Source organism: Schistocerca serialis, chromosome 5 (assembly GCF_023864345.2).
Source record: "Schistocerca serialis cubense isolate TAMUIC-IGC-003099 chromosome 5, iqSchSeri2.2, whole genome shotgun sequence".
Lineage (NCBI taxonomy): Eukaryota > Metazoa > Arthropoda > Insecta > Orthoptera > Acrididae > Schistocerca > Schistocerca serialis.
In genome coordinates this window covers 429,280,331-429,301,446 of record NC_064642.1, presented here as the reverse complement: position 1 = coordinate 429,301,446, position 21,116 = coordinate 429,280,331, and the positions used below count along the sequence as shown (strand labels likewise).

The window sequence follows — 21,116 nt, the reverse complement described above, 5'->3', positions numbered from 1 at the left end:
TATCCATTTCTTTACTCAAACACTTCTCTTTTTCTTAACTTTTCGTTTTTAATCACGCTTTTTCTTCAACAATAACAATACAACACTGGCGGCTGCTCTGGTTTGTGCACACGACATTGTAATCTACAACTTGCGTGTCTCACAACGCAAACTGTAGTGGATACACTTCCGCAAGTTCTTGCAGCAAGTTCATGAAATTAACTTGCCAAAGCGACTTGCAGAAGTCAACTTGCGCAAGTTTTCGTACTTATGTAAACACCTCAGCAGGTACTTGCGGAAGTTACTTGCGGAAGTTACTTGCTAGTGGACACGCGCCTTTAAAAGAAAGACATTCTTCAGGAAATATATTTAGGTTACTGAGGATTGTAAATAAACCATCCAATCTTGTACCGTTTCATACCTCCCAGGTTCCTTGTGAAATTAAAGAAAGACAATGTTGTCTCTCTCTTTTTAGTTAGTGCTGATATTTATGACACTACATACACCCCCTGTTGTTAAAATAATATTGTAAATCAATATAAACTATACTATTCACACCCGTTCAATATGGTATTCAGAATTGTAGCCTTCTGTCCACTTGGAGCGCCATAGTTGGAGTGTGAACAGAAACGAGCAGGAGTGTCGTGATTGTATGTGTTAGAATGTGAGTCAAGGGTACTTCACTGGTATTCTGGAATTATTTAGACCGTCGAGAAACAAGACTATGCAAGTAACGTAATGGTAGCATTCAGACTGAGCCACAGCAACACCACTACTTCAAATGCGCGCGTGTAGCACTGCTAATGCTTTGTCCCTTGCCAAGGTGTTTAAAATAACCTTCTCGTCCCTAGTGCAGTAGCTGCTGTAAAGCAGGAGTGGTTGAATTGCGCTGACGTAGACAGTAGTACTGGATACGGGAACACAAGGCCAAACATCAATACAGAAATTTTGCCACTGCGACTGAAAAGTGGCCTGTCATATGGCATATGAAACATGATGCTTACAGCAGTGAGGCCACAAAGAAGAAATAGGGAGATTCTAAATAGATTTCATTGGTATTTCCACTATAGAGAAAACTTAATCGGCAAGAAAAGTAATGTTTATTTTGATTAAATATCAGTAATACAGGAAATATTGTAGTAGCTAAGTATTTTACAAATTCAGTACCTGCTAAGTTGTATTTGATGCGAATATCTCAGCTGCGTGTTAATCCAGACTTAAGATGTTTTGTATATTTAAGTCATTTCCATTTCTCTTCATTCATGAAGTAATCAGCAAATGCTGTTTGCAGTGCCGTTTTATACTTAGGCAAGACTAGGCGGTCGCCTAGAGTAGCAAAATGTTAGGGGCGGCGAAGGGCGGAAAAAATAAATTTCAAATCAAACAGCGAAAAACTTAAGCAAATTACAAGAAAAAGTGATAAAAGGGAAAAATGAAAACACTGAATTGTTTTCAAAATCACATGGAACAGTTACTTAGTAAGACTTTACTTTTTGATGAAAGTAAACACTTTGCCTCTACGTACCTCAAAATTAAGGCAGCCGCTAGCGAGAACGAAACGGAAACAAACTTTTTTTTGTTTGGGTTTAACGAACGCCGTGAGTAACTCAAAGGGCTATAAGCAGTCGCCCGTCCCTAAATTACGGCCACTGATGCCAGGGAGGGGGACACCCTATAAACATACCCATACTACGACAGGAACGTCTCCATTATCTTGAGGCAGAATGCTATAGTTTAGGAGCAACCGCGCATCCGTGTTGCAACCGTTTGGCCACTGGGATCTCTCCAGTTATTTCCGTACGTACTTTAATTCGACAAGTTGTGCCTCTATATAAAGCTGTAATAGCTTGAACATATAAACGAATCTTTTTGTTCTGTGACAGCGCAGTCCACATTTTACAGACGGGAACACGCGTCCGACCATCCTGATTTAGGTTTGCCGTGGTTTCCGTAAAGCGTTTCAGGCAAATGCCGGGTTGGTTTCTTTGAGAGGGCACGGCCTATTTCCTTCCCCATTCTTTCCTAATCCAGGCTTGTGCTCCGTCTCTAATGACCTCGTTATCGACGGGACGTTAAACATTAAACTCCTCTGCCTCCCCTCCTCCAGGGAAGGAAAATTACCAGCACCCTTAGACAAACCGAACATCAATGCCTATCCAGTATTCGAACCTAGACCCATCTCGGAAGAATGACCAGAAACGAATCACTTAGACCACTGCACCATCACAGCGGTTAACAAAAGTTGTAGAATTCTTAACAGAAAATGCAAACAATACGTCGTTTATTTATTTAATCGCTATTTCAATGATTCTGGGAAATTTCAAAAACTCAGGACAACAAATAAGAAATTTAGGACACTTGTTGCCCTCAATCAGTTTTAAAGGAATTGAGGACAAAGGTATGAAAACTGAAGACTGACCGCAGAAAATGTGGATTTCTGGTCACTGTAATTTAACAATTAAATGTGTAATACGAAATCTGCTTTGTTGTGCCGTTGGATGTTAGTGGTGGTGAGTGAGGAGAGATATCGGGGGAAACCGATCGTAGCAAAAAAGAGGGAGCACCATTTTTCAGTTCTCGCCAAGGGCTGTAGAACACCTATAACGCCGGCCGCGGTGGCCGTGCGGTTCTAGGCGCTTCAGTCCGGAACCGCGCGACTGCTACGGTCGCAGGTTCGAATCCTGCCTCGGGCATGGATGTGTGATGTCCTAAGGGTAGTTAGGTTTAAGTAGTTCTAAGTTCTTGGGGACTGATGACCTCAGATGTTAAGTCTCATAGTGCTCAGAGCCATTTGAACCATTTTGAACACCTATAACGGGCGTGACTGTTTGGACGCATTTAGCAGCGTTTTCAGGTAGAGAGTAACCTATTGGCATTTCATCATGTGGTCCAACAACACGAAATGTGTCTTCAAACTTATACTCACCTATTTCCTTACGAAGCTATGTACGAGTAGAAGGCAGCAAGTTTCTATCGTAATTTATGAAAAATCTTGTTGAAAATTTAATAAAGTATCCTCGACTTATAGACAGTATTTTACACACGATGAGCACAGCCTGCAGCGCCACTAAGGGCCCTACCGCACTGGGATGCCACGGCAGCTCCACTGGCAGAGATGCCAAACAGAAGCATGGCACGTGACGGAGCCTGCCGCACCCGACATCTTCCTGAGTGTGGCGTCTCTCACATGGAGGTAGAATAAGGGGAGATGACGCTACAGACTTACGCTGTTAAGTTGTTTTGAAGCCAGTGGGCGGGGCCTGCCGCCATCTTGGATCCACCAAAACATTAGCATACGAGTGTTTACAATTGCTTCTGGTTCGTTATTTCTGTCTTGTGCACGCGATATTTATTTTATATAGTAAATGTTACACTGTGTTAGTGAACAACACAGCATAAGGAACGCAACTTCATACGTTTTTCTGGTCTTAAATGCGTACTCGATACAGTAATACGACACGAAAATCTGACGCTTGTGGCCTCAGTACTGTAATTCCTTTTTGCTTATACACTTCGAATAACCGAGATGATAAGTATATTCTATGAAAAGCGTGCTTTCTTAATACATTTCCATTCACTTTCATTGTGTTTGTGTCGATAATTGATAAAGCAGAACTCCAAAAGAAATGATTGATAGTTTAGAGGCACCGATTTGTATTCGTTGCATTTTCAAGTCAAATACAAATTTTAAATGTTCAAGTTTGCAAGAAACTTGCCTTATTTCCTTTGGTGTCCCATAGATGTATGGAGGGATGATATGAGCAAGACAGCTGTTATGCCAACAAACTGAAAGATTCGTTAAATTATGAAGGAAAAGAACAGAACTTAAGATTGTCAGGCCCATTGTAGTTAACACATCTGCTTTGTTCATAAATTGTACCTACGAAGTGACATTCAGTGTGGCAAATAACAGCAATTTACAGGGTAACACGACAACACAGTGATTAATGTAAAGATCTAAATAGCCTGGACATAGGGAACTTTGCTTTGACAAATATGTAACCCTTTAACTGCTTATAATTTAACCACTGTAACAGGTGTTCCACACATTTTACTGAAGATTTAACTAACTACATGTAGTTACATTACTCTTACATTAAATTATCGCATTTTAAAACATTAGTCCCCATTTCCAGGATATTTCTTGCCAGAACTTTTCAGTAACTTGGAAATAACCAAACACTGAAAACCAAGTGTATTGCTCACCTCCAGAGAGCTCTTCGTGTTGGATTGATAGGGAATGTGAAGTCAAATCAGAGAAATAAAACCATACTGTAAAACTTTACAGTGCATCAGAATTTCAAGAATATATAAGAGCATAGCGCTTAAATTAGCACACTGAGAGCTCTTCGTGTTGGACTGATAGTAAATCTAAAGTCAAATCACAGAAATAAAACCATACTGTAAAACTTTACAGTGCATCAGAATTTCAAGTATATATAAATCACATTTCATTCGTAAGTAGAATGAAATGTGATTTGTTTAAACTTTAGACTACAATCAGAACGATTAGTACACACGTAAGCGACGCAAGCCGGTATTTTTTATCAAAACACTTCACAACTACACGGAATCAAACCACCAGAAGCGAATGTCTTGGGGTAGCTAACACTGCGGATCTTCACTTGGGTTGGCTTCAAGTTTGTGACGTCATGACAACTCCTCTTATTTTGACCTCCATGGTCTCTCAGCAGAGCGGCCGACGCGAGGTTCTGCGGGCAGGCCTGCCAATGTGACAGCGCTTCCAGGGGAACATACGCCGGCTTACGGCGCCTCCAGCACCAGGACGCCAGCAGAACTGCCAAGTGCTGCCTTCCCCTCACCCGTACTTAGCTTTTTTCACCCATGTAAGCGCTATGGATAGTTTTGACACCGAATCTTTCATCTTCGAGGTTCATATCAGATCAGGTAAAACTAGGGACACTACAAAATGTGAAAAAAAAAGAACTGTAAGGAATTATGAGCGACATAAAAGAAGCCCAGTTGGAGGAATAAGCCCCTCCACATTACAGTGACGTTCAAACTACGCACAATAACCGACTTTTCGTCTCTGGCTTGCTGGAGATCTTAAGCCCGTCTCACACGGAGCAAGATTCGCTAAGTTTCCTTGCTGGCTCGCGCGACGGCTACCTTGTGGGCTCCGTCGTCTGCTAGCGGCTACCTTGCTGGGAACCTTGTAAGATTTCCAGGATAGGTCCGGTGCTATTTTTCTTGTAAGTCATGAGACGTTTCGTTTGTGACGTCAGACGCGGAAAGCTTGGGCGGGAAGCCTTTGTCGATAGTCGCTTTTCTGCGCTTGTGAGGTGCGGTAGGAAATTGTTATAATTATTAAATAATGGTACCACAGTGGTCCAAGGAAGCGACTGAAGCATTGATATGTACTTATAGGGAAGAACGGTGTCTGTACGTCGTGAAAAGCGCAAACTATTATAATAAACACTTGCGTGCAGAAGCACTCGAAAGAGTTGCAAGTGCCGTGTGTCTTGTTTGACCATATACGACGAGCAAGGAGTGCTATAGCAAAATGTACAATTTACGTACTCAATTTAAAGTGGAGTACGCCAAAGTAAAATCATCGAAAAGCAGTGGCTCTGGGATGAACGACGTAAGTACAAAACTATGAATTTTGTGTTGAGTGTAGAAACCTACTACTTGCAAAGCCATACAAAGCAGTTCTTCAAATACCAATACATCCATTCGTATAAAATTTGTAAAGGGTGTACGATCTTCTATCCTATAAAATAAAGTCGTATATAACAGTCATTATTGGTATATTTATGAAGTCAAACAGCAATGAAATGGTGATACTTTTCAAACAAAAGTAGGTGTTTTGAGAACTAACCTCAACTATTTATGAAGCATCGAGGACACACCTTTTCCAGCGTTTCTCCTCTTAATCCAGTTTTTCGTCCATTCTTTCTTTCCTCTTCTCTCATTAGCATGCATTTCTGCATCGTTTAGCACCAAAACAGGTAATAACGACAGTTTGCTCTGAACATCTGTACCTGCAGCAGCCATCTTCGTTCGATACAATATGCAGCCGATCACAACACAACTAGCTGCAGATCTAGCACCGTGGGAGAGCTTCGGCATGGAAGATAGCCGGCTCCTTTCCCTGCAAGCCGGCAGGCATGCACGCCATCTCGCAAACTTGCGGCGAACCTTGCTCGGTGTGAGACGGGCTTTAGAAACTATCGATCCTTAATTTCCTCAGAGACTGTTCCTGGTGTTCCACTCTAGTCATAAGAACTTTACACCACAGACAAAACACATTTTACTATATGGGATATGGATTTTTTCCTCACAACATACGGTCAGACCGAAATAGCGCAGCTACATCTCTTCCTGCAGCAAGTGATGCTAATGTGCCCGATACACCAGGCACGGTAGAATTATTTTAAGAAGTAAGATTTGTAAACAAATAAGGCAGGTGGCCTACATTTCGTCTAAAACATTTTTAAACTGAATTACAGTTTATAATAACGTAATTTCCAAATAAAAAGTGAAGAAACACTTCAATGTATGCTTAACAGTTACATCTAAAACTGCAGGCAACAAATAATTAGCTGTCGATTAGACAGGTCATGAAAATCTTTCCTTCTAGCAGAGGTTACTTTACTTCAGTGTCCTTTTTCGTCAGTCAGTTTTGGCGGATATTCACTAATTCGTCAAACTGTACTGACATTCTCACGAAACTGAAAAATTTAGGATTGTAATTTCTTAAATCATTACACAGCGCGTGAAATAACCTGTTTATTCAACGAAAAGTAATGAAGGGATGTACCCAAGACTTCAAATTTGTACACAAAGCTACTAGCTCTTCTACTAAGAGCAGAATGAAAGCATTCCTCTGGCATCTCCTTCTGGAGTCTTGTGCTGACAGGCCTGAGCGCCGCCAGCAGACCTGCAGTGGCGTCCCAGCGCAGTAGAGCCCCGAAGCGCATCTGCAGCGCCACTCACCATCGGTAGCAGCGCCGCTAAAACGTCAGCGGAAGCGCTGCTTGCGAACCATGGTGTAGCGCTGCTAAGTGACTCCGTTTTGGAGCCGACCAAAACTGCCAAACAAACGTATTATATAGCAGCTGCCTAAACCCATAATGTTGTCTCACTGAGACCAGCCGCGTAGAATTACAACTGGTGAAATGCGTGTGTTGATTGTTGTTGTTGTGGTCTTCAGTCCTGAGACTGATTTGATGCAGCTCTCCATGCTACTCTATCCTGTGCAAGCTGCTTCATCTCCCAGTACGTACTGCAACCTACATCCTTCTGAATCTGCTTAGTGTATTCATCTCTTGGTCTCCCTCTACGATTTTTACCCTCCACGCTGCCATCCAATACTAAATTGGTGATCCCTTGGTGCCTCAGAACATGTCCTACCAACCGATCCCTTCTTCTAGTCAAGTTGTGCCACAAATTCCTCTTCTCCCCTGTTCTATTCAATACTTCATCATTAGTTATGTGATCTACCGATCTAATCTTCAGCACTCTTCTGTAGCACCACATTTCGAAAGCTTCTATTCTCTTCTTGTCCAAACTATTTATCGTCCATGTTTCACTTCCATACATGGCTACACTCCATACAAATACTTTCAGAAACGACTTCCTACAACTTAAATCAATACTGGATGTTAAAAAATTTCTCTTCTTCAGAAACGCTTTCCTTGCCATTGCCAGTCTACATTTTATATACTCTCTACTTCGACCATCATCAGTTATTTTGCTCCCCAAGTAGCAAAACTCCTTTACTACTTTAAGTGTCTCATTTCCTAATCTAATTCCCTCAGCATCATCCGAGTTAACTCGACTACATTCCATTATCCTCGTTTTGCTTTTGTTGGTGGTCATCTTATATCCTCCTTTCAAGACACTGTCCAATCCGTTAAATTGCTCTTCCAAGTCCTTTGCTGTCTCTGACAGAATTACAATGTCATCGGCAAACCTTAAAGTTTTTATTTCTTCTCCATGGATTTTAATATCTACTCCGAATTTCTCTTTTGTTTCCTTTACTGCTTGTTCAATATACAGACTGAATAACATCGGGGATACGCTACAACCCTATCTCACTCCCTTCCCGACCACTGCTTCCCTTTCGTGCCCCTCGACTCTTATAACTGCCATCTGGTTTCTGTACAAATTTTATATAGCTTTTCGCTCTCTGTATTTTACCCCTGTCACCTTCAGAATTTGAAAGAGAGTATTCCAGTCAACATTGTCAAAAGCTTTCTCTAAGTTTACAAATGCTAGAAACGTATGTTTGCCTTTTCTTAATCTAGTTTATAAGATAAGTTGTAGGGTCAGTATTGCCTCACGTGTTCCAACATTTCTATGGAATCCAAACTGATCTTCCCCGATGTCGCCTTCTACCAGTGTTTCCATTCGTCTGTAAAGAATTCGTGTTAGTATTTTGCAGCCGTGACTAATTAAACTGATAGTTCGATAATTTTCACATCTGTCAACACCTGCTTTCTTTGGGATTGGAATTATTATATTCTTCTTGAAGTCTGAGGGTATTTCGCCTGTCTCATATATTTTGCTCACCAGATGGTTGAGTTTTGTCAGGACTGGCTCTCCCAAAGGTGTCAGTAATTCTAATGGAATGTTGTCTACTCGCGGGGCCTTGTTTCGACTCAGGTCTTTCAGTGCTCTGTTAAACTCTTCACGCAGTATCATATCTCCCATTTCATCCTCATCTACATCCTCTTCCATTTCCATAATATTGCCCTCAAGTACATTGCCCTTGCATAGACCCTCTATATACTCCTTCCACCTTTCTGCTTTCCCTTCTTTGCTTAAAACTGGGTTTCCATCTGAGCTCTTGATATTCATATTGATTAAATCACAGGAAATCCCTTCTAGAAGAGCTTTGTACTTCAGATGCAAGATTGGGAGGAATGAAAGTGTCCTCTTTTCCCCTCAAAGTGGAGTATACTTTCATTAGTTCAGAATTATATTGTGTATCACTTCATGGCCTTTTCTTCTTTCAATGACCAGCATTAATGTAGCTACTAAGCTTTGTGTAAGGAGATGGCCATATTAAACTGCGGATGAATTACTCATTCGCTAGCTGAAACTGTTGTATCCGGTAACGTACGGGCATCGTCCGTTATTTCCTTTTTGTACGCTGAACAGTGCGGATCGCTTCGGCAGGTAAAGTTTTAGTCTGCTCCCTGGTGGCAGAGTCGTCAACTACCTGGCCGCAGTGCTGCCGCGAGCGGTCAAGTACGTAATCCCTTGCGGCGGCTCCACTTTGAACACCTCAGTTTATATCTGGGAAGCAGTGGAGAAGGTACGTTGAGGCGGTGAGTGTGATCCGTGATTCTTCGCGGTACGCGACGCGTCCAAGAATGCGCTGGAAGCCGGGTAGAAGTGCTGAATGGAACTTGGGGCAACCGGTAAGAACAAAAGCATTTTTTTAGTAACAATAACAATCATTTATTGTCGGTCGATGGTATTGTTCCAGTATGTCAACATTCATATGGCGTTTGTTTACAAAACACTAACGTACGTCGACTACATTAAATGTATAAATCACGTGTCCACATTTTAAGTTATAGTGTTCACTATTTTCCTTTCCTTTGCGGTGTTTGATCTAAAATTACTATCTTTCTGTACGTTGTAACGAAAGAGCATAACGGCTTAGCATCTACAGCTATCGCACACAAATAAAAGCAACAGAGCTCATTATAAGTAACATGTCATTGAGCATAGCACAGCCTACATATCGAAAGCAGTTTACCTTCTTAAAGATAACTCATATAGAACAAACAGTCCAGAATCCAGACTGTTATCAAAAAGTGCAGTAACATAATGGTTCTCGGTCATAATGAGACAGGTTTAAAAGATTAAAGTTTTTCATATTTTTCTCATGATGAGCCACTGACGTGACTGAGTGTTAGTAAAAGTTTGGTCTGCAAATGAAAATAAAACTGTGTGTGTGTGTGTGTGTGTGTGTGTAAAACGTTCAACCATTTCCTGGAGCCATTGATTAAACTTGTGATTGGTTAATACATAATCGAAGCACTGCCTCAACCTTTGTAATTACTAGAAAGTTAAAAAAAAATTGTGCAGTTACTTCCCACGGCCAGAAATAGTTGTTTGGAAACACTGGGTAGAACTTTTTCGCAGTTTTCGACGATATGTTTATCATATTTGATTAACTAACAAGCTGTCGGTCAGAAGGGCGATCTAGTGTAATTCAAATGCTACATGTTTCTGGCTAAAGGCGATAATTCGAGTCAGATGGACTTGTCATTCTGTACACCTACAGCTGTCTAAACAATTATTCCGGCTGTTACGCCAAGTGATTTGCATTTTACTCCATTTCATTAAGTTCTTCAAAGTTGAGATAGCGAACGCAATTACATATTTTAGTGTCGGATGTTCTATCTGTACTCTGTCTTAAGGGCGTTATTGTTTGTCATATGCAATAATTTTTCGATCTTGATCATTCCAGAACTGAAGTATACATGTTACTGAATAAAGTGCGTTACGCTCAACTCAAGAGTGGATGAAAATACCGCGCGATCATTTAGTCTTAAAGTAGTATAAAAAAAGACTAATTTTGTTTAACTAACAACTGATGGTTGGGGTTTGAGGAAAATAGCCATTCGTTGTTGCATCATATGGTATTTACTACTTCCTTCCGAGCTCTGTTTTGACTGTTTGAGCCTAAAGTTTGTAGCGTATAAGTTTTAGCACGCTTGAAGATTTCGTTGCAGTTGCAAATATAGCTGGGGTCGTTCTGGCTACATCGATAGCTTGTGTGCGCTTCAGCATACTGCACGCATTGGACAGTGGCGTGACACTCGGTTTTCAGTTCGCACTCTCGTTGGGAGCAATACATCACGATGTAGATCAATGCTTCATGGTTGAGGCAGAGCATAATTTAGGCACGCACTTCTGATAAACATTATATCTTTGCTCACAGTGCTGGAGAACTGCTTGCAGGCAATCGCAGCGACATCTCAAGGTTTCGTTTTGTTTGATCTTCTGTGAGCATTGTTAAGAGATGTTAGGACAGTTTGCTAATTTGATGTTGAAATGTAATGCTTAGTGCTGTTCTATATAGAAAAGTCCCAGGGCTGCCAAAATCGAATCGAAAAGGAGGAAGACATACATAAGATCGACCCTTGGTGCAGGATTTCGCTGTTTTTCCTCTACATAAATAAATTTTTAATTACAGATTGTGCAGGGAGAACTATTTCACACAAATAGGCGCAAAGGTTAGTAATTTGTTGTTGCCGAACAGACATTAAATATCTGAGCGTACGCGTACGGAGCGATTGAAAGCGGAACGACCACATTTTTTAAGTTAATCGTAGAAAAGGTAGAGACTGATTCTACGGCAGCATCCTTTGGGAGTGTAGTCCACCTCCGAAGAAGTTGCCCTGCGAAACATTCGGTCGAACGATAATTCATATTGTTGCTCCTCGGTCTGACATCCGTACCAGATAGAACTGATACAGGAAGTAGACAGTGTCCAACGAACAGGTGCGTGTTTCGTCACCGTGTCGGTTAATTAGCACGAAAGCGTCACTGAGATTGACACATATTCAGTACTATCTGCATGGGACTAGGATAGATTATTTTATACCTTTGTCAGATTGAAATGTGTGATATATTCAAAATTTATTTTTATTTAAATAATAATTTTCTGCTATTCAGCCTTGTGGGTGTGAAATTTTTCAATAGAGTTCAAACATTTTGATGAAATTGCAACAGATACATGTGGTAAATTTCTGAGACAAGCAGTATATTGCTTCCTCCTAATACCACGCCAAGATGTTCAGAGAGATTCGAGCTTGCACGGAGGCTTACAGGCAATTGTTCTTCCCGCCAACCAGTCGCGGCTTGGGACAGGGCAGGGGAGAAATGGAAGAGGTGGTACACAAAGTACCTTCCGCCACATACCAGACTGGAAAGCGAGTTTAATATTGCATTGCCTTATATTTATGGGCTGTGTAGAAAGTTTAAAGTCTCATCGGGAAGTTAGTTTAAAATAAAATAACAAAGTTTGTACCAAATAGACTAGAAAGCGACCTAATAAGAACGTGATAAAATACGTATTCTGTCGAATCAGACGGTCTCACTGTCATGCCGGTTACTGGTGAACTGTAAATCGAGCACAAACATCACGTAGCATTCTAAAGGAAATAACGATAAACTCGTAACATACCATGTCCGCCCCCGGTAGCTGAGTGGACGCCGGCGCGGTAGCTCAGCGTGTTCGGTCAGAGAGCAGCTCGCCCTCTGTAATAAAAAATTGAGTAAAGGAATCAACGATCAACTTGAACGGATGTCTTGTGGCGTCCGCCAATACCGAACAAAAATGAAAAAAAAGTGGTCAGCGCGACAGAATGTCAATCCTAAGGGCCGAGGTTCGATTCCCGATCGAGTCGAAGATTTTCTCCGCTCAGGGACTGGGTGTTGTGTTGTCCTTACCATTTAATCTCCATCGACGCGCAAGTCGCCGAAAGTGGCGTCAAATCGTGCCGGCACGGTAGCTCAGCGAGTTCGGTCAGAGGGTTAGCTGCCCTCTGTAATAAAAAAACTAAGTTAATCGATCAACAACGAACTTAAGCGGGTGTCTTACGACGCTCGCCCCGAGCAGATGCAACGAACGAAAGAGAACAAAAATTCGATTAAAAAAAATAGAAACACTTGCACCCGGTGAACGATCTACCAGACGAAAGGCCCTAGTCACAAGGCATTCACATTTTAACCTACCATTTCGAACATTTTCTAGTTCCCTTGACATACGAAACAACAAACCAGCATTTGTGATAATAAGAGAACAATTTCTGTTTTACAACTCGCCCACACTTGAACATTCATCTCGAACATCACTCACAGAAACACATCATTACAGATTAGTGCAAACATGCTTGGGAATTTGGAAAATTGATCTACGTTCGCTCTGACTACATGGTGTGAGAACCGTTGAAGTGGAAGAAACAATCTTGTAATTGTTTAGCAGAAACACATCTGCCTCTACGTAAGTTCCCTGCATAAGATCGTGAGGCGTATGGCAGAGGGTACTTTCCAAACACTTTGATCTGTCACTGCCAAGTAACATAGCTCGATGAAGTTTGCACCATACATAGAAGCAGCTGCTGTAGTGCAGTACAGAAGGCAACTGAAATAAACACACAATGAGACGAACAGACATGAGACTTATCACTTAAAGACAATAGCTTCACGAAATTCACCGCGATTCGGGATTGTTACCTGGACACGAGAAAAGGTGGGACGTGGTTGTAAACAGGGTACCGGTATGTGATCGCGACGGACGGAAATGCGTGATTTACGACGTGCTCCCACGCTGGCCACAAGATTGGTAAAGGCGTTCTTGTGGTAGGGCTTTCCAGTCCTCCACCAGTGCGGTTGGTAACTGCTGGAAACTCGTTGCTGCATGTGGATGTGCTGCAATACTTGTCTTCCTCAGTGCATCCTCAACCTGCTCGATGGGATTAGGTTCAAATGGCTCTGAGCACTATGGGACTTAACTTCTGAGGTCATCAGTCGCCTAGAACTTAGAACTAATTAAATCTAACTAACCTAAGGAAATCACACACATCCATGCCCTCGATGGGATTTAAGTCGGAGGAAAGGGCAGGCCAATGCATTCACCAAATAGTCTGACATTCTGTTGTAGAATTTTAGAACATAATTTTTGCTCACGTATCATGTCATTTGTGGAAACCCAGAATCTGCTCCGAAGGAATCAACGTGGATTCCGGAAACAGCGATCGTGTGAGACCCATCTCGCTTTATTTGATCATGAGACCCAGAAAATATTAGATACAGGCTCCCAGGTAGATACCATTTTCCTTGACTTCCGGAAGGCGTTCGATACTGTTCCGCACTGTCGCCTGATAAACAAAGTAAGGGCCTACTGAATATCAGACCAGCTGTGTGGCTGGATTGAAGAGTTTTTAGCAAACAGAACACATCGTGTTGTTCTCAATGGAGAGACATCTACATACATCAGAGTAACCTCTGGCGTGCCACGGGGGAGTGTTATGGGACCATTGCTTTTCACAATATATATAAATGACCTAGTAGATAGTGTCGGAAGTTCCATGCGGCTTTTCGCGGATGATGCTGTAGTATACAGAGAAGTTGCAGCATTAGAAAATTGCAGCGAAATGCAGGAAGATCTGCAGCGGATAGGCACTTGGTGCAGGGAGTGGCAACTGACCCTTAACATAGACAAATGTAATGTATTGCGAATACATAGAAACAAGGATCCTTTATTGTATGATTATATGATAGCGGAACAAACACTGGTAGCAGTTACTTCTGTAAAATATCTGGGAGTATGCGTGCGGAACGATTTGAAGTGGAATGATCATATAAAATTAATTGTTGGTAAGGCGGGTGCCAGGTTGAGATTCATTGGGAGAGCCTTTAGAAAATGTAATCCATCAACAAAGGAGGTGGCTTGCAAAACACACGTTCGACCTATGCTTGAGTATTGCTCATCAGTGTGGGACCCGTACCAGATCGGGTTGACAGAGGAGATAGAGAGGATCCAAAGAAGAGCGGAGCGTTTCGTCACAGGGTTATTTGGAAGCGTGAATGCGTTACGGAGATGTTTAGCAAACTCAAGTGGCAGACTCTGCAAGAGAGGCGCTCTGCGTCGCGGTCTTTCGAGAGGGTGCGTTTTCGGATGAGGTATCGAATATATTGCTTCCTCCTACTTATACCTCCCGAGGAGGTCACGAATGTGGAATTAGAGAGATTCGAGCGCGCACGGAGGCTTTCCGGCAGTGGTTTTTCCCGCGAACCATACGCGACTGGAACAGGAAAGGGAGGTAATGACAGTGCCACGTAAAGTGGTCTCCGCCACACACCGTTGGGTGGCTTGCGGAGTATAAATGTAGATTCAAAAAGCTCCTCCACCTGCGCTGTTCGATGCGGTCGCGCATTGTCATCCATTAAAATTAAATGGCAGACTCTGCAAGAGAGGCGCTCTGCGTCGCGGTCTTTCGAGAGGGTGCGTTTTCGGATGAGGTATCGAATATATTGCTTCCTCCTACTTATACCTCCCGAGGAGGTCACGAATGTGGAATTAGAGAGATTCGAGCGCGCACGGAGGCTTTCCGGCAGTGGTTTTTCCCGCGAACCATACGCGACTGGAACAGGAAAGGGAGGTAATGACAGTGCCACGTAAAGTGGTCTCCGCCACACACCGTTGGGTGGCTTGCGGAGTATAAATGTAGATTCAAAAAGCTCCTCCACCTGCGCTGTTCGATGCGGTCGCGCATTGTCATCCATTAAAATTAAATAAGGAGCGAATGCATCCCTGAAAAGGCGCACATGGGAAGGACTACTGAGCCACAATAACGTTGACCAGTGAGTGTGTCGTGTTCAAAGATTTGTCTGTCAGTAAGCCTCTTACGCCTCTTCAAACTATACTACTACACCACCAAAAAGGATCATTAAACTCCCTGGAAGATTAAAACTGTGTGCCGAACCGAGACTCAATCTCGGGACCTATGCCTTCCACGGGCAAATGGGTAGAGTGCATGCCCGCGAAAAGAAAAGGTCCCGAGTTCGAGTCTCGCTCCGGCACACAGTTTTAATCTGCCAGGAAGTTTCATACCAGCGCACACTCCGCTGCAGGGTGAAAATTTCAGTCTGAATAACGATCACGTTCAATAATGTTCTTAAGTTCATCACGTACTCCCTCCTCTTGTCGTATGAGGGTACGTCCAGAGTCATTACTCTGACCGAATCTGCTCTTATCCGAGAAGAGCACGCGACCGCACAGCTCGTTGATCCAGTCCCAATGCTCTTGGCACTATCGCAAACGGTGACGCCGATGTGCGGTTGCCAATGGAATACAACGTACTGGTCTTCGGGAAAAAGAGACCATCCCCGTGCAATGGCCGTGCCACTGTAGAGCTTGAGGTTGCGTGTCCAATTCCTGTTAAATGTAATTGCAATTTTCGCCTCTGACGTGGGTTCGTTCTTGCCTGTTACACAATGTAGCGGTCATCTGCTGCTGTAGCTGACAGAGATCGACTACCTCCGTTTCTTCGGGCAGCAGTGTCTGTGGTTGTGGAACGTTTCCCATACGTCGAACAGTGCTGTGAGCACTCATGGGGTACACACGTCACACTTCGTCCTTCTTCCAATATGCCGATGATTCTTCCCAGTGTGAAGTCATCCAGATGTCTATTGGCCATGCTGTAAATGATCACTCATCACAGCCACTGCTCCCTGATTGACCCACTGTCCTCCCCGTTCCTTCAACTGTCTCCTATTGGGTGCCGGCCGCGGTAGCCGAGCGGTTCTAGGCGCTTCAGTCGGGAACCGCGCGACTGCTAAGGTCGCAGGTTCGAACCCTGCCTCGGGCATGGATGTGTGTGATGTCCTTGGGTTGGTTAGGTTTAAGTAGTTCTAAGTTCTAGGGGACTGATGACCTCAGATGTTAAGTCCCATAGTGCTCAGAGCCATTTTGAACTAGCGCCGTTTGCGCTACAGTCGCTGTGACCTCACGTCATAAGACTCCCAACGTCCTGTGTACGATTGGAAGACCTCTGGCAACATGCTCCCGCACTTGAAATCCTCTCGGCCGAGTAGTTGATACGCTATGTTACTTTGTCTCGTCCTTTGCAGAGCATTGTATTATGGTTTTCCGCCGTTTCAACAGCGCGAGGAAAGCAGGAAGGACGACCGTTCAAAGGCCTCTGTGCGCTTGTCTTCGCAGTCCCTACGGTGCGACACGTACTGTATAACTGGATTTTTCTCTTAACGCCCGTTCTTGAAACTTTGAAAGTACGCTTGAGGTTACGGCAACTGTGTTAAAGCGTCTGCAAGTTCAGTGTTTTTAACATTTCTGCGACGCTCTTCGTTGGGCCAAACAAACTATTCGTGCTGCCCTTCTTTGTATAAGCTCCTGTCAGACCGCTGGTACACTTCAGTACACCAGAACATTATTTTAGGATGGGTTGCATGAGCGTTTTGTAAACAGTGTCCTTCGTAGATTGACTGCCTTTTCCCAGTGAATCAAAGTTTGCCGTTGCTTTAGCTACAACTGAGCGTACGCGATCGTTCGATTTCGTATCCCTGTAGGTTGTTGCACCCTGGGTTTTATGAGCTGTCAGATTGCAATTGCGACTCATTGATATTGTAGTCATAGGATAGGGCGTTTTTTTTTCCTTTTGTAAAGTTCAAAATTTTGCTTTTCCGAATATTTAAAGAAAATTTTCACTATTTACGCCACTGGAAATACTGTAAAGATTTGACTTTATAACTGTAGGTTCTTTGTTATAGATAACTGTCGTCTGCAAAGAGTCTGATGTTACTATTAGTAATATCTCCCAGGCCACTAATTTATAACATGAAGAAAGAATCCCAACATACTTTCCTGTGGCACGTCTGAAGTAACTCTTTCCCGCGCCATCCAAGATTACAGCCATACCGAGAAATTTTCAAACCAGTTGCAAATTTCGTTTGATACCTCATGTGATCGCACTTTCGCCTAAAAGCGTTTATTTGGTTTGCTTCTGAGTCATATGCTCTTTGAAAGTTGAGAAATACAGCATCCGTATTTTTCTCTTTAAAAAAATGTCATTTGAGAGAAGTGTGAGTTGAGTCTAAATAATGGATGCTGCAGACAGTCAGTGTGCTGTTTGAAATAGAGATGATCATATCTTTACGCAGTCCAAAAAGTTTCGAGACTGGATTAATGAAAAGCAGAGAGTTAATTAAGATCGTAGTTTTAATGCTTCAGGTGCTCTAGTTAGTTCCCCCCCCCCCCCTCACCGCCCCTCTTTTCCCCGCTCCACTTGAATACAACGCACTGAAAGTTCATACAATCATGTGGAACTGTGGGGGGAAAAAAGCCCTTCTTTGGGATGCTGTTAAACTCGTGTGCAGCATTCGCGCCTTAATCAGCCACGGCGAACCATCAAATATCCATTCTGTATTTTGTCGTAGTTTCGTATTAACTCCCGTGATGACTTTGTCCAAAAAGAATTGTTCGTCAGGCGTCCACGCATCGTTTTTGTTCGGGAGTCGAGGTGTGCGGAACAAACTTTGCACACATTTTTTTCTTGTACAACACATTCTGAAGAATGCAATGGAAACTTGATTTAAAGGTGTTCACTTCGTTGCTTCATTGCGAATTGTGAAACGACGTTGACACACACTACTTAACATTGCTTGCTGGCATCTAACTGGTCGGAATGCACGGTTGTTGTTTGCAGTTGTTAGTCCAAACTATCATCTTCGTTACGCCGGAAATAAAATAATCTACATTATCTTTGGACCTGTTTCGTTCTGTTAAGATGAGTCGTTTTGTTTGAGCTAAGAATATGTTCAAAGATTCTAAAACAGACTAACTTCATTGTATTGGTAAATATTGACTAGCGCACCAACATATCGTGACTACTGTTTGTCGCTTTAGAATCGACATACCGACTACAGTTCAGTCTACAGGCAGCAATTGCGAATAGTTTTCACTTATACATTCAGTTTAGAGGAGCATCTTCGCTTCTGGCACAACACAGCAGCAACATTTTTACCGTACGATTAGCATAAACAATTTATTCGTCTGCAGTCAAATTTTCGTCTGTATTTTGTATCACTAGAGGGAAAATATTGACACCCACGTGGTACATCCCGAAGGAGGTTGTCGGGTTAAAGAAAATCGAGCCTCGAGTGTATCTCGCCAGGTGTGTGAGCGCTAGCTGGCTGACGCGGGCTTGTCCACCGGGCAGCGCAGGCAGGGGTTTCCTCGCGCACCGCCGCAGAGGTCTTTGTTCGGCCGGGCAGCCGCGCCTGCGACGCAAGTTTCCATTTGGAGCGCCTCCACTGTCTGGGCGCAGGCGGCCGCGGCAGCGGGCGGACACGACCGGCCCCAGCAGGCCGGCGTATTGAAGGTCGAACCACGCCGGGCATCGCCTCAAAACAACCCAGAAAGCATGGTGTGCGGACATCTGCCACGCTGGACATTTGCCACGATTTTACCTGCTCTGAAGGGTTGGGTCCCTTGTCTCTCTCCCCCCCCCCCCCCCCTCCTCCCTCTTCATCATCGCTGTCGCGCAGTAAAGGTACTTACTGAGCCTTTCCGCTGGTTTATTTAACATAGGATCAGAATCTCTTTGGATTTTCCGCCACATTTCTGGAGAGACTTTCGTTGTGGAAACTATTAAATGCATCTCGCATTGAAATCCTCACCAAGTTTAGACCCTCTGTAAAACTTCGCCAATCTTGGAGATTTTGCGTTCGTCTTAATTATACGTGCCTTTTTCGGTGCTCCTGCAGCAGCTTTCTGTCGTGTTTTGTGTACCATGGGGATCAGTTACGTCTCTTATTAATTTATTTGGTATGAATCTCTCGAGTGCTGTTGATACTATTTCTTTGAACTGAAGCCACATATGGTCTTCACTAACACAGTTTGGAAGGATTGTAGATTGACTCTTAGAAAGACGTAAAGCGAATTTTTAGCTGCTTTTGTAAATAGATATATTTCGCGTTTAGTTCTGGTGAATTTCTTTGTTACGGAATTGAGCCTCGCTCGACTGTGTGTTCACTAATGCCTGTATCCGTCGTGATGCTCAGGATTATTTGTGGCTAAGAGGTCAAGTGTGTTTTCGTAACCATTTACAATTTGAATGGCCTCGTGAATTAATTGTTCAGAATAATTTAAAAAAAAGCATTTAGTACAATTACGGAAGTTGTTTTCTATCTACAATACGGTCTGAAAATGTACTTTTCTCAACATACGGACGGTAGATTGGAGTCACGGCCAACTGTAATTGTAAGAGTAGCGTACCTATTTGTGATGACTCAAGTTTTCTTTGAACTGTTCAGCAGCTGTTTCATCTGAGACCGGGGGTCGGTAATAGGAGCCAGTTATTAATTTATTCCGGTTGTCGAATATAACCTCTGCCCATACTAAGTCACGGGAACTATCTGCTTGAATGTCGCTTGATAGCTGAAACACACATTACATTATTTTTCCATAAGTTGTGCTTCTTGTTTCTGTTGTAGTGCAGATCATTACAATTACGGCTTTTCCCTCCAAAACCTAGGATGCTTTCTCTGTGACCCTGTAAATACCAGAGCTAAACAATGTAGAACAACAACGTACGTTACAAGCATAGCATTCTGTATCACTTCATTTCCTTATTTCTAACATTTTAAAATTGTACGTCGACTTTAGATGATATGCCAATCATAGATGTTCTTATCTCTATTTAGTGAACGTATTTTGTCATGTTTTGAACATTGTCCCGCTACACTTTATTAACTAATGTTTCGCCGCAAGGCATAACGAATTTTCTTCTTTTCAAACATTCACATTCCCACTTCTTCTTTCCTTATTGTCTTCTGAGCATGCAGTTGTAGTAATTAAAGTAGGCACAAATGCAGTGATTAAAAAGAAATGATTAGCCTACATTCGCATTCTCTTTACAACGTTCCTTTCTTGTTGCTCCCCTGCCGATGGACTGATTCTATCGCGATTAGTAAGCGTGAAAGAGGGACCTATATTTATACTTGGCAGAACTAATTACATACTGACATAATCGTCGGTATAGCTTTCGTTTCCCAAAAGTTATAAATATTTCGATTTCAGAAAAGAAGCTCTTTATTTCGCCAAGATGTCGAAGAAGAAGGTCCCTTACGCACTGGTCGTATTGAGTAAGATGTGGAGACGGCGCTTTCAAAGCGGACAGAAGTACGAGGAAGGGCGTCCCTTACCTGAGGGATCGCTACCTGGCGAAGGGGCAAGTGTGGCAAATGGCCGGCGTGGCAAATGGCCGGCATTCGAAAGCATACCAACCCAACCAGACGGAACTGTATGAATACTGCAAAAGGATATTTTGAAGTTGATGGGACATTAGCGTCATGCGATTTAGCTGATCTGGCGGAGCTCTGTCGTGTATCAGCGTCGGCAATAAACCGGTTCTCACCGCGCGTACTCACTTTGTAGTAAAAGAATCTGAGCTTTCGTGGGATTTTAATGCGTACTTTTAGTTGTTGGATATGCTTTGCATGTTGTATTGCGGAGGTTACGCGGAGACTAGGCACTTGCATCACGAATGGTCTCTTGCGCAAGGGATCAAATACCAGAAAGCACATCTTTTAGGTTTTACGACAAGTGTACGAAGCAAAAGCCT

The 21,116-nt window shown here is 43.0% G+C and overlaps 1 protein-coding gene across 2 annotated transcripts in view; it reads left to right on the top strand.

Moving 5' to 3' along the window:
- Window positions 1-9,258: 9,258 nt before the first annotated feature.
- LOC126481300 (sodium-dependent nutrient amino acid transporter 1-like) overlaps window positions 9,259-21,116 on the top strand; it is a 297,743-nt gene continuing 285,885 nt past the window's right edge. For both annotated transcript variants that reach the window (XM_050104949.1, XM_050104950.1), the window contains exon 1: window positions 9,259-9,371. In XM_050104949.1, coding sequence (XP_049960906.1) covers window positions 9,324-9,371 — 48 coding nt within the window. In that variant the 5' untranslated portion in view covers window positions 9,259-9,323. The remainder of the gene's footprint in view (window positions 9,372-21,116) is intronic.